We start from the raw sequence: 13,592 nt of genomic DNA, 5'->3' as shown, positions 1-13,592 counted from the left end.
GGCCTTCATTCAAAAGTTTGCTGGCAGTTGAGCTTCAAATATATGCATTCTTCACTAAAACTAATTTGACATCATTTAAAAAAAAATAAGGCAGTTTATAATCTGGTGTAAGGACATTCACTCCTTTGAGGTAGGTGGTACTTGATAAGAGACATCTGGGGTTTCCGGGGAGTTGTAATGTTCTCTAACTACATCTGAAGCTTTAAAAATCTATATTCAGGCACTTGGGTGGCTCAGTCAGTTAAGTGTCAGCCTTCAGCTCAGGTTATAATCCCGGGGTCTTGGGACAGAGCCCCACATCTGGCTTCCTGCTCAGTGGGGAGTCTACTTCTTCCTCCCCCACTGCATGCTGCTTCCCCTGCTGTGTTCTCTCTCTCTCTCTCTCTGTCTGCCTGTCTCTGTCAAATAAATAAATAAAATCCTTAAAAAAAATAAAAAGCTATATGCTTATAATTCATGGCAATTTACATATTACACTACTCTTCAACACAAAAGTTAAAAAATAACTTTCAATGGAGATACTACTATGTCTAGTGCAGAAAATGTTTGGGATTTCATGAAATTATAATTATTACTTCAATTGATCCCATCACTTTTTATTTAAAAGTAATGCTTTCTGCCCCACCCCCCCCAGCAATTTGCAAATGCCCAAATCAAAGACTAAAGAAATTAAGAAAGATAGCCTTAAGATGTACCTCTGAAATGATCTGGTTTTTGTGTTCTTAAGTTCGTCTTCCGTAAAGATGATGGATACAGTATAAAAAGGGAAATCTCGAAAATAAATAAATAAATAGATAAATAAATAAATAAATAAATAAATAGGGAAATATCTGGGGGAAGTAGTTCAAAGTGTGGACTGTATTTTTCTAAATGTATGAGAGTGTTTTACTGAGTTTACCATCTCTCAAGAATATAAGAACTCTAAGTATATCCCAAAACTTGTATTACATTAAAAAGTATAATATATAAAGCACTTCGAGTTTCAGAAAATGCAACTAATGTATAAGAAAACAATGCAAGTGATGTTCAGGGAAGATTCATTCTCACAAATTTTTCAGTCCTTCACATGATTTAACAATGAAAATCCACCAGCTGTCTCTGAACAGTTGAAGGTACGTCATGTCCCAGGGGTAGATCTATCCCCTTTTTCCAAAGGGCAGGATCAGGAACAGCAAGAGGGCAGTGGAGACATCTGGGTAGGGGCAGAAGGAGCCTCAGCATGAATTACAGCAGTCTCACAGGAGGCTCAGTCACTTTTGTGAGCAGACGCTTCCCATCACTAAAAATGTCCACCCATGTCAAGAGTGATTATATTAGCTTCCTATGGCTGCTCTAACAAATCACCACAAATTTACCAGCTTAAAAGAATACAAATGTATTATAATTCAATCCATTAAATCAATAGTCTTACTGGGCTAAAATCAAGGTATAAGAGGGCTGTGATTTTTCTGGATGCTCTATAGGAGAATCCATTTTTTTTGCCTTGTTGAGCTTCAAGAGGTTGCCTGCATTGTGGCCACTTCCTCTCTTTTTAAAGCCAGCAGCATAGCATCTTCAAAGCTCCCTCTCTGATTCTGACACTCCTGCTTCCCTCTTATAAAGGTCCTCATGATTATACTTGGCCCTCATGCATAATCCAGGACAATTGTCAATATCCTTAATTTAATCACATCTGCAAAGCCTGTTTTGCCATGTGAGTAACAGAGTTGAAGGTTTTGGGGATTATAACATGAACATCTTTGGGGAGTTGTTATGGTCTATCATAGTGAAATATTTAAAAAATTTATAGTGGGAGCCTAAACTGGATTGCTGAGGGCCCTTCCAATATCGATATCCTACAAATAAGGCAAAGAAATCAAATATCTATTAACTGTTAAAAAGCTTATTTGTATTAAGAAACTGACCACACAATTAACGTGATTTTCTCCATTCCAGATAGTATTACTATCTCTCTGTATGTCCACCTTAGATGGCTGGATATTTTAGCTAAAATTCATTGTTCAGGGACGCCTGGGTGGCTCAGCGGTTAAGTGTCTGCCTTCAGCTCAGGGAGTGATCCTGGGGTTCCGGAATCTAGTCCCACATCGGGCTCCTGCATGGAGCCTGCTTCTCCCTCTGCCTGTGTCTCTGCCTCTCTCTTTCCGTGTCTCTCATGAATAAATAAAATCTTTTAAAAAATAAAATAAAATAAAATTCATTGTTCAGAAGAGATCCAAGCTTCTCTTACTGACAATGGCCACATCTTGATTGATCCAAGAAAGAATAATCGCTAGCAAAATGTTGTTGGAATGTGTGTGACTAACAAGTGTGAGCAATGGGAAAGTACTGGGAATTATGCAAAAACTACCTATGGCTGATCCAGGATGGTGCTTTCTCAAGAGCTATAGTGACCACTGATCAGGGAATTATTATTGTCTCTCTTTCAAAAGAAAGGAAAAATGACAGAGAGAAAGGGAGAAGAAAGAGAAGGAGGGGAAGAAGGGGGAGGCAAGAAGTCAGGAGAGGAGGATGGAAGGGGAGAGGGAGCAAAACCAAGATTCAGAGAAAGAAAGAAAAGGTGTAAGAACCACTGTTTTTTCCTCTTTATTACATACTCCTAAATAGGAGGGGAATAATCAAGTTCCTAACTTGTAATTCATTTCTAAGAAGCTATTAAATATGTGCCAATGAAATATATGGTTAACTAACTCATGTACAAATTTCATCTATTCATACATAGCCAATCTTCAGTCTCTTGTGGCCTTTAACAAAAATGTTCTGGAATGGTTACATGGAATAAAGCACTCTGCAATTTGGGTTAATAGGAAATATTAAATTATACTTGAAGCAATTGACCAAATGATCTTGGTAGATATTAAAGTGAGAAGCATTACCATGAAAACAGTGACCACTTAATCCATCAGTAGGACACTGTGCATTCTAAAAGATTCTGGCTAACTAACCTGGGAGAAAAGTCTCTAAGGAAAAGTTTTCATCATGGAGGTACCAGCAGGACCAAAAGTGAACATATTTACATCAATTAAATTTCTACCAACTTCCTTTTTTTCCCCTACTGAAATCAATAATAAACCACAAGCTGCTGCTCAGCTCTTGGGATATAAGGAAAACAGCAGGCATGACCTCAAGGATCTCATATCCTGTGACCAAAACGGAGACCAAGAAACAACTCCAGTAATAAGCTGAGCAATGGATGTGATGGCACCTGCAAGAGAAATGCTTGATCCACGAAAGAGACTCAGGGTCCAGTCACATGAGGACCCAACTCTTTAGTTAGGTCAAAAGAATACATAAGACATGGCACAAACAATGAAAGTAAAAAGAGGATTTGTGCCACGTGCAATGGAATAAAGGTCTAGAAATACGCATCATAGTCGAGAACTCTGAGTAGTTTGGTCAGCATAGGGTCAGGTGAAAAAACAGAGTCAAAGCTAAAGATATAGACAGGGTCTGAATCATGAAGATCCTAGATACCATCCAGCAACTCTGAACGTTTTAGAGATAATGTGAATGTAATTAATTTGGTCACCAGGATATCTCTTGACTTCATGTTTAGATGAAATACATCAATAGGAAGGGTCAGACTTAAGTAGAGCTCCATCCCCTCCATCATCACTCAGAAAAGGGGTCCATTGGTTATTTTCTGTGTAGAACATGATTATTTATTTCATTCACAAAGAAGAAACACATATAGCCTTTGCTTGCCAAGAAAAATGTTAGAGAATATAATTATTCACGGCAAAATGGAGATCTGGAAAGGACATATGTGTGTGGGGGGGGAGGTACTGACTATTTGTTGCTCAGGAGGTAGATGGGACAAGTAAAGTGCTGAGTAATAGCTGTGGGAAGGTGGGCAGGGGAAGAACACTGGGAGGTAGATTCTGAATGGAGATACGGAGGAAGCTCTAAATTCTGAGCTAGAAATGAAAGTTAAACGTGGAGAGCGAACAGAGAAGAAACTTATATGCTTGGATTGGGAAGCTGACAGAATGGGGTGGTTCTCACCATTTGCAAGGGTTTGTATCTCTGGAGTTAGACATATATGCCAACGTTGACGCATAAGCCAAAAAAGGTACTGAAAACCCTGATAATCACGTTCACAAAAGGAATAAAGATCAATGGCAATAGGAATAACAGGGAGGGAAAAGATTGTTTAGAAAAAAACCAGACTGGCAGCATCCGTTTCAAAATAAACTATATCCTGCCTCTCACACCCACGCTAAAGTGAAGTAAAATTTGCCAAAAGAAATTTGCCAATTGTCAAAGCAAAAAATTGGCAGCTCTGATTACACTTGCTACAAATGAACAAAATGAATACTCTCTATTCCATGAATCATTGTCAAAGCTGTCCAGTACAAAATCCTGAGTGGCATCCTTTTATTTAGATATTCTGTATTTTATTATTTATTTATAGCCTGACTCGCTTCCACAACAGAACTAAGTCATCTGAAGGAAACTTTATACGTTGAAACAATAAAATATAAATTTAAATGAATGAGAGCCATGGAAAAGAAAATTACAATAAAAGCCGAACTGGGAATAAGAGATGAGCAGGGGTGGGGACATCGTGTTGTTCTGGATGCCAACTGCGATCCCCACAGCTTTGTTAAGCTACAGATTTATCTCTGAGTCTCCTACCAGCCAAAGAAGAAAAAAAAATAGCTAACTCTAATAGCTCTTTTTATCTGTGAGGAAAGCATATTATCTGTTTTTCAGAAGTATATGTTTAAATATTAGATATCAAATTTGAATCAAAGAAGGGATTATTAGTTCGATGAATGTATGTTATCAGGGGCCAATCTTGGGAAAAGTAACATCACACACGAGTGAATGTTTCTAAAAGCCCCTTTCATTTCATATGCTATATAATATTCTTTGGCATTGTTTTTTTTTGTCTTCAATAAGCCAACAAGGCCTTAGTTACAAGTGAGAATATTGCCTAAGGTATAATGTAACTCATTTTTCCAGAATTTCTTTTGGAAATTCAGTAAGTACTTCCAAAGCAAGAGAGACTGTGGAACTTGGTGACTGGCATATTCCTATCATCATCATAACTACACTTTGTCGTGAAAGCCTATCAAATATTTAATTTCTCTCTCCACACCTTATCCCCTAAGTAAACCTGACTCACACTATCTACAAAAGGCTGTCACCTGTCATTTTATAAGGATTACCCAAAAAAACCGTACTTGTTAAAACGAAGATTTTTCAAGCAAAGTAGCATTTTTACTTCAATTTTGATTCAAATTACTTTCTACAAAATATGTACATATATACTCAAGAATTATTCTGACAATGTGTATTTTGAACCAACCAAATTCACCCTGAAATGCACTTCAGAGAGTTATTTAAAACATATATTACTCTTTTTGCTCCTTGCTCCCAATACAGCCTAAAACCTACTGATATTTCGAGCTCTGTTAATACATACCACACGAAAAATATGCATCATAGTGCATACAAATTATACAACAAAGGTCTCATAATTACGCTTTCAACTACAAATGATTAAGTTCTATGTTAAATATCAACCTAATTTCACCTACACATGATACCAATCTGTTTTGTTTTTATTTTGTTTCCAAATTATGGAGCAGAAATTTAAAATAGAGGTTATCTTAACTGTATGTCTAAAAGAAACAAAGGATTTGATTTATCAAACTTTAATTATGAAATAAACATAGAATAATCTAATAAAAGTCATGAACTATACCATTCAAATACCCAATTGATTTTTCTTACTTATGGGAAACTTCCAAAGGCAGATAAACACAAATTTCAGACGTAAAAAGTTGACACTTCTTTTTGAAAGCATAAATGCCAACTACAAGTTTCTGAAATCAGTTAGTTGGGGGAAAGAAGAAAGCGCTGAAAAGGCGGTGAGAAAAAAGGCGTGTGCTTAATACAACATTCGTCATAATAAAGAAAACATGATTATAAAAATCTTAACTGAGTCCTCTTTATTGCAAATATCTAAATGTTTCAGTAGGAGGTATTACCTATTCATGAATTCCAAAAGAGGAGGCAGGTGACTTCTCTACAGGAGATCATATCTTCATGATTATACTTGGCACATGAAAAGTGCATCAGTTTGAGAGCATTTTTTAGATGTGTTTAACTTGGTACTTATTAAACATAATGAAAACACAACGGAAAAGTATAGGCATTAGAAAAAACAACAAAGTTGTGTATGCACTCATTGCTTTGTGTAAGGAGTTCTGTGAAGAGACGTATCCTCAAGGTAATTGGTTTCTAGAACTTTTTTGATTTATACATAATCATTTTTAATTTTTAAAAGGGAGCTTTATACAATTTTTTAGTCCACTGAAAATGCTGGCTTCTTTTTTTGCCACCTCGTTCCATTCGGCAATTTAGTCAGATACATAATTTAGAATAAGATCACTAAACAGAACAAAATAACAACAAAAACAAAATCCAAGGACCCTGATCTGTTGCTCAGATGAAAATCCCAAGAGTTTCCTTCATATGCAACATTTGGAGGGAAGATAATAAGCATCTCCAGAAACAGGCAATCCTAGATGTCTAACTATGGTACTCTCAGTAATAGGTGCTTCTTAAGAAGTGTCACTCTATGTAAGCTTCAAAAGAATAGTAATAGGCTAAACATGCACCATGGACAAAATATACAACTTATGATTGTTATTAATATTTCATCAATTGGTAACCTGAATGACATTCGTACTATTAACCACACACAAATTAACTAACAAACCATACTCAAATCTGAATTTGAGACAATATTTTCATTAATTAATAATAAATTCAAACATATTTTTGGCACTACATAGAGGATATTATTTTTTTTTATTGAATCCAAACTTGGTGACAGAAGAACTCAGAAGTTCACACACAAAAAGTGAATTCACCTATAGACTGTTTTCTTAATGAGTGCTTCAATTATAATAACAAAGTTTTACTGTTAACATATTTGATGGGAAAGGGCTTTACAATGTAATATCTCGTTACTTCTTAGGTTTGAGCGCTGATAACATTACATCTGTATGCCTGTGTGTGTGCCTATAGACATGCATGTGGGTGCATGTGTATGTGTATATCACATGGATTTTTAAAGTCATTGTCCAGTCATTTTATTTCAGAGTTGTGATAGGGTAGGAGATACATATCCTAAAACGTGAGAGGGTACAAATTTATTTTCTAAACTTAGAGACTCTTATCATTAAGTACTACGTAACACTCAATGGCATACAAAGTACTATGTAATACTCTGTCATTTTTCTTTTCTTTAATCTATCCCAGGATTTAAAGTAACATAAACTATCTCATCAATTATTCACATTCTAATTAGGATGGAAAGCAGTATGCTATTTTTTTCATATCAAGTCTCCAAAAGAAGAGAGATGCAACACAGAAGACATTTGCATGTGTTCACTTTGAAGATAGGAGCTGAATTTCACTCCAGGATTTCCAGTTTCCTGATCTGTGGAGACTGTTTGGGGGTAAAATGCTTTATTTATTTCTCAAGTATCCCACTAAGTATCTATTATAAGAACTCCATGTAATGATTCAATGTTTTCTAAATGAAATTCTTTGAAATAAAAATGTATATAAATGTAATCATTCCCTGTGTACTGTCAGTTTAATATCACATGTCCAGATTCTACAGGCATGTGATTTGAACATGACAAATGTAATATAACTACTTTGAATATATAAATGAAGAATTACATCCAGAAGGTACTGAAATGTTAAATTTATACTATCCAGGTAGGGGTGTGTGTGTGTGTGTGTGTGTGTGTGTGTGTGTCTGTGTCTATTAGGAGAAATTCTTATTACATAAAGAGGAATTGTGGTTTTTACACTATTTATAACAAAGTTACAAAATAGTCTCATTCAATAACTGTGTTATGTGCTACTTTTAAACAGCTTTATTAAAACAGAAAAATAGGAATTAAAATAGAAAGGACACTTGGATTAAGAGAGTAAGAGCCAAAGTTGAAGTACTGCAGACCTCAGTAAGAGTGAGTTAAATCAATTAATGATTGTATCCCAATCCAGAGTCCCAGATAAACTGAGTCTCAGTGAGTGGAATAATCCAAGTCAATGACGGAGAGGTTAATTTGTGCCCCAAATGGGCACCAAATTTGAAAAAAACAATAAAAAGATACTGTCAGAATAGATAAGTGTTTTAAGAAAAAAAATAGATGACTGTATATTGTGGATCTGTGAGCTTAATATTTATCTTGTTAAAAAAATCAATAAATGTCTGTCAACCTGAAATTAACAGGGGTATGTGTATTGCTTAATATAAAAAGAGAAATGACGTATAGCCACAGTTTTCAGCTTCATGCTTCACAACTCATTAATAAAGATGGCAAACCTACACTCATCCATACTAGAAAACTATTACTTAGATGCTCAAAAGTCTAAGGTCCAGAAGGTAGTGACCTATTTTAATCTAGGAAGAAAGACTAAGTGTCATGTAATGTGAAGGCAATGACTTGTCTCAAAAACCTGCTCGTGACAGAAAATGAATGAACGTCAATTTTTCACACACTGCCTAGCTCATGTGAGAAACTACTGAAACTTTGAAAAAAATCATTCAAATTCCAAAGTAAAATGTAAAAGAAGACAAATATATCAGATGTAGGAAGCCCATATACAGGCTAAATCGTATATTTTTTAATGCTGCAAATGTAATTTAAGCACACTCAGACGTGTGTAAATATTGGAGAGAACAAGCCCAAAGTATAGCACCTAAATAAAAGTAAATGAATTAGTATTTAGTAAACATGAGCCCAGCAGTGAATGAGAATAGTGTCCTGTGGCTGTGAGCACCTGGTCAGCCAGTAGAGCCATGGGGGTTACGGGTTGTCTTGTCACAACCACCACATTCATGCATCCTGTCCCTGGGATATCAATCAGGCCTCTAGGAGATGAGTGACCACAGAGGAGAAGGAAGGACACCTTCTGACCTTGTGACAAAAATTTCCTCTGCAAGCCTTTTAGATTTTGGAAGATTAGTTCCGTATTCTAAGCAACTTAACTAGAACTGAACAATGTAGGAACTCTGAAGTAATTCTTCCTTTATCCTGTGAACTATTAAGGCATATATACTATACACACTCCCCGATTCAGATTTCCATAACCAAAGAGAGGGTTTTGGAACACAGCCACAGAGATTATCAAAGCACTGAACACTAATACCTATGAGAAAGGTGGAACATTCTAGGTTTTCAAGATGAAATGAGCTTGTAGGAAAAACTTGATAGATTTAAGTTTGCTATAAGGAAGATTCTGACACTGTGGATTGTTAAACATTAAGGTGGTTTGCTGAGACTGCAGAAACTCCAATCCTGAGAATCTTTAAAAATAGAAAGAATTCAGACCAGCTGCTCAGAAGGACTGAATGTGGGCTTTCTTCAACTAAAACTCTCCAAGACCCCTCTAGTCCTAAGAAATTTATTGTAAATATAAATTGTGTATTCCATCTAACACTTCTGCTTTGGCACCATGTAGTTGAGGCGGTGGGAGGGATTGCAACGACCCACATTTACAGTGCATAAAAACATGTGAGGCACTAGTGTGTCATAATTAGGAGTCCTAGTGATAGCTCTGGGTACGTGGACTTTCTGACTTTAAATTTCTCATGCAAATCACAGATAGCACTTAATCAAAAGTTTTCAAGATGTATTGCAGTTTTGAATAATTCATGCTAATGAAGCATTAAACCATGATGAAAAGTACAAAAAATAGATAAAAATCAGGCAACTTAAGTTTTCTCTGTTCATATCATACAGACTTAAAATACTGGTTTTTCTACTAAACTAGAAAACTTGTCCTTTGTCACTTATTAAGAGTCCAAAACTTTTTTTTTAATATGCCATAACATTTTTAAAATACATTTAAATCTGTAAAATATTAGTCTCTAGCATCTACCAATTATAAATAATATATCGAAGTCCTGCAGTATGGTAACGATTTCCCAGAGTTAGGAGTCTCCCATGGTTTGTCTCCCTTTCTAATTTTTCTCACTCAGCTCTCCTCCTTTCTCTTATAGTCCAGGCAGAAGGGGAGGTGGGTGGAGGGTTGGGGTAACTGGGTGACCTGCAATGAGAAGGGCACTTGGCGGGATGAGCACTGGGTGTTATACTATACGTTGTCAAATTGAATTTAAATTAAAAAAAATGTAAAAAGAAAAAAATAAACAGTAGTAACTTCTCCAGGAAAACAAATAAATAAAATAAATATCTAAAAAGATAAAAAAGAATACTTGAATAAATCAAATAGTTAAGTAAATTCAATAGTGCATTAAGTTGAGCGATCACTCGCATGGCATGTAAATCCATCTGTACCTAATACCACCAACTACCCACTTCCTATTTCCACAAAGGACTCTGGCGTTCCTTAAGGAACCCACACAGTTAAGCGTTAGATCTACTCAAGTGTCGGCATGCAACACCTTTCCATCCGCCAGCACCCTGATGCAAAATCTGGAAGAAGTTAATTTTCTTATAAAGTAACCGCAGCATTATCCAACTAATCTCAACTGATGAGTTCACAAAGCCTGGTTGCAAAGTGCCCCTCGAACTTTCTACCCTGCCCAAATCCGTAGATTCCTAACTTGGCACAGCGCTCAGGAACTACCTTCTGCACAGCCCTGCAGTGAACAACTGCATTCAGTAAATATTTGCATCCGTGGCACTACAGATGCTAATGACCGTGTTGAACGTACACATGTAAACACACACCCTCACCGTGTAACAGTCTGACAATAAATGGCAAAAACAGACACAGCAGCCTCCCAGGTAAGGCAGATAGCCACCACCGGCGCGTTACGCCCGGACAAGGTCTCTCTCTCTCTTTCTTTTTCTTTCTGTTTCTCTAGATTTTGAACGCGCGTTGTGTGTGTGTGTGTGTGAGTGAGTGTGAGTGTGAGCGCGCGCGCGTGTGCAGGTTACCGGAGAGGGAGATCCGTTCTTGCGGAGGGGCCCTCGGAAGACTCCTTTGATGCCCCGGTAGTGCCCATTGCTGAGATGTCTCGAACTGATGACCAGGTAACAAGCCATGTGGGTCCGAGCGGGGCGCGCTGCGTGTCCCTCCTGGCCGGCCCCGGCCGCGGGAGCGCGGGAGCGCGGGCCGCTTTCTCAGCAGCGACGGTGACTGCCACCTCCCGAGGAGCAGCGGCCGGCAGCGAGCAGGGGACGCGGCGGCCGCGCGCCCCCGCTCCTCGCCCCGCGCGGGGCTCCGGCTGCCGGCGGCGGAGGGGGCGGCGGCGGCCACGCGGCTCTTCGGGCACCCGGCGAGCCAGTCCACATGCTGCTCTGGCGACGTGGCTGCTCAGCCGCGGGCCGGCGGTGCCATTGGTCTCAGGACAACTTCCTGGGTCCGCGGGGGAAGCCGGAGCTCCCCGCCCCGTCGCTGCCCCGCCCCGCCGTCGCCCCCGGCGCGCCCCCGGGGGGCTCGGGCTCGGGCTCGGGCTGCGGGCTGCGGGCTGCGCGGGAGGTGGCGGCGGCCGGGGGCAGCGGCGCGAGCCGGGGGCGCGGCCACCTGTGAGCCCGAGCGGTTCGCGCCCCCGCGCCGGGCGGCCGCGCGCGGCGGGGGCGGGGGCGGCGGCGGCGGAGGCGGCGGCGGGACGCGCGGCGCGGGCATCCCGGGCCCCCCGCCCCAGCGCCCCCCGCCCCAGCGCCCCGCCCGCTCGCCCGCCGCGCCCGAGGGCCGGCTTAGCCGCGAGCGTGGGGGCGGGGGCGGGGGCCGGGGCGACTGCGGAGGGCGGCGGTGGGCGACACGGCGGGGAGAGCGGCGCCTCCACCCGGCGCTGCCCGCCCGCCTGCAGCGCGCTCCGGCGCCCGGGCTGCCCGCGGCGGGGTCGGCAGGAGCGACAGCCCCCGGGCCGGCGGCGCGGACGAGCTGCGCAGCCCCGGTGAGGCGGGCGATGGACGCAGGAGGACAGAAGTTCTAGGTAGAAAACTTGCGTCGGGAATGGAAACGAAACATGCTTGCGCGCGCGTGTGCGTGTGCGTGTGCGCGTGCAGAGCTACACTTACAAGTGTCTCTGTATCTCCACAGAGGCCGAGATTTGGGATTTGCGTGGGACGTCCGAGCGCCCACGGCCCTCCCCGTCAGCCCTCGGTGGGGCTTCTTAACCGACGTCGGATCCTTTACTGTGAATAGAGCCACCCGGGAGCGAGCTGCGCTGGGAACCAATGACGCGCGCACGAACGCGTCCTGGAAAGAGGAGGAACTAGGAGGCCAGGTCTGTGCCCTGTGCAGGGGGAAGAGGAAGGGTGACCTCCTTCCCCTCTCGCCCGGGGGGACTGGACTTAATGCAAGGTTAAAGCTAAGGCTCCCCGTGCCCTCCCCAGTTTTCTCCTCTTCTGTCTCCCACATGCTCCACTGGCTTCCTGGATGACCCTGGGGACCTTTCACAAATGACAGAAACAGGTCAAAGAAAACAGATAATTTAGTTTTTCCTATTCAGGCAACTCCTAAAACTCTCAAGAAAAAAAAAAATGCCATTAATATCATTTTTGTGACCACCCCATGAAGACCTGACTTTTTTGTTTACATGATTACAATAGTTTATATCCTTAATGTTTTATTAAATACGTGGATGTGTTTCTCACCTTGAAGGTTTCAGATAGTCTTTCTAGAAGTGTTAATGTGAGGCAAAATGCCAATTCCTTGCAAACTCTGAATTGAAAATTAACTCAGGCTGACACGGCGCAAGACAAATCTTGTAGAACTGTTTATTTTGTGATTATCTTGTTGGTAAGAACTTCTGAAATAAAAAATGGTAGAGCAGTAGCAATAGATACAACACATCCTCATGTTTTCCTTTCTTTTGTTTTCTTCACGTTTTCCTTTCTATTAAGATTGATGTGGTTCACGATGTCATGTTTATTGAACTTAGAACTGTGAGATGTTTCCTGCAGCCAAGAGTAAGTAATATTGCTCATGTATAGACATTAGATACATTCTATACAGAGAAAACAAGGTATTGGCAAACAGTGAAATTTCCAAATCAGGTAAAAGCTTTGTCGGAAAATGAATGAGGTAGAATTTTTTTTTTAATTTTTTTTTTTTTTTTTTTTTTTATTGATGATAGTCACAGAGAGAGAGAGAGAGAGAGAGAGAGAGAGAGAGAGGCAGAGACACAGGCAGAGGGAGAAGCAGACTCCATGCACCAGGAGCCTGACGTGGGATTTGATCCTGGGTCTCCAGGATCGCGCCCTGGGCCAAAGGCAGGCGCCAAACCGCTGCGCCACCCAGGGATCCCGAGGTAGAATTTTTAAAAGGAGAAAGTGCAGCTCAATCTAGATTATTTCACTCTTCGTAAAGGGAAGCACTGAGGACCTAAGTGTAAGCACCTGGAATAGACTCGAAAAATCAATAATGTCACAAGCTGTGAATAATAGCTCCAAGGATACTATCTCTTTTTCATTAGGCAAATGTAATTTCTAATAATGCTTAATTATTAAGAATCAGGTATACTCTTCTAAAATGAAAGAACTGACAAGTAATCAAAAAGTATACAATTCAGGGGGGCCTGGGTGGTTCAGTGGGTTAAGCATCTGCCTTCAGCCTCAGGTCATGATCCTGGAGCCTTGGGATCC

The 13,592-nt window shown here is 40.6% G+C and overlaps 2 protein-coding genes across 9 annotated transcripts in view; one reads left to right on the top strand and one right to left on the bottom strand.

Moving 5' to 3' along the window:
- Positions 1-11,138, bottom strand: part of ZNF804B (zinc finger protein 804B) — a 494,306-nt gene extending 483,168 nt beyond the window's left edge. Inside the window, exon 1 of the mRNA XM_038556731.1 lies at positions 10,938-11,138. Within this exon, the coding sequence (XP_038412659.1) occupies positions 10,938-11,045 (108 nt within the window). The 5' untranslated portion in view covers positions 11,046-11,138. The remainder of the gene's footprint in view (positions 1-10,937) is intronic.
- Positions 1-12,798, top strand: part of TEX47 (testis expressed 47) — a 34,450-nt gene extending 21,652 nt beyond the window's left edge. For 5 of the 8 annotated variants that reach the window (XM_038556738.1, XM_038556732.1, XM_038556734.1 and 2 more), the window contains one exon: positions 7,325-7,596. The gene's annotated coding sequence lies outside the window, so the exon portion shown is untranslated. Of the gene's footprint in view, positions 1-7,275; positions 7,597-12,045 lie in introns of those variants that run through there. The other 3 variants (XM_038556739.1, XM_038556737.1, XM_038556735.1) reach the window with 2 other exon arrangements.
- Positions 12,799-13,592: the final 794 nt, after the last annotated feature.

This window comes from Canis lupus, chromosome 14 (assembly GCF_011100685.1).
Source record: "Canis lupus familiaris isolate Mischka breed German Shepherd chromosome 14, alternate assembly UU_Cfam_GSD_1.0, whole genome shotgun sequence".
Classification (NCBI taxonomy): Eukaryota; Metazoa; Chordata; class Mammalia; order Carnivora; family Canidae; genus Canis; species Canis lupus.
The sequence above is the reverse complement of the archived record's forward strand: the minus strand, read 5'-3'. Positions and strand labels throughout refer to the sequence as shown.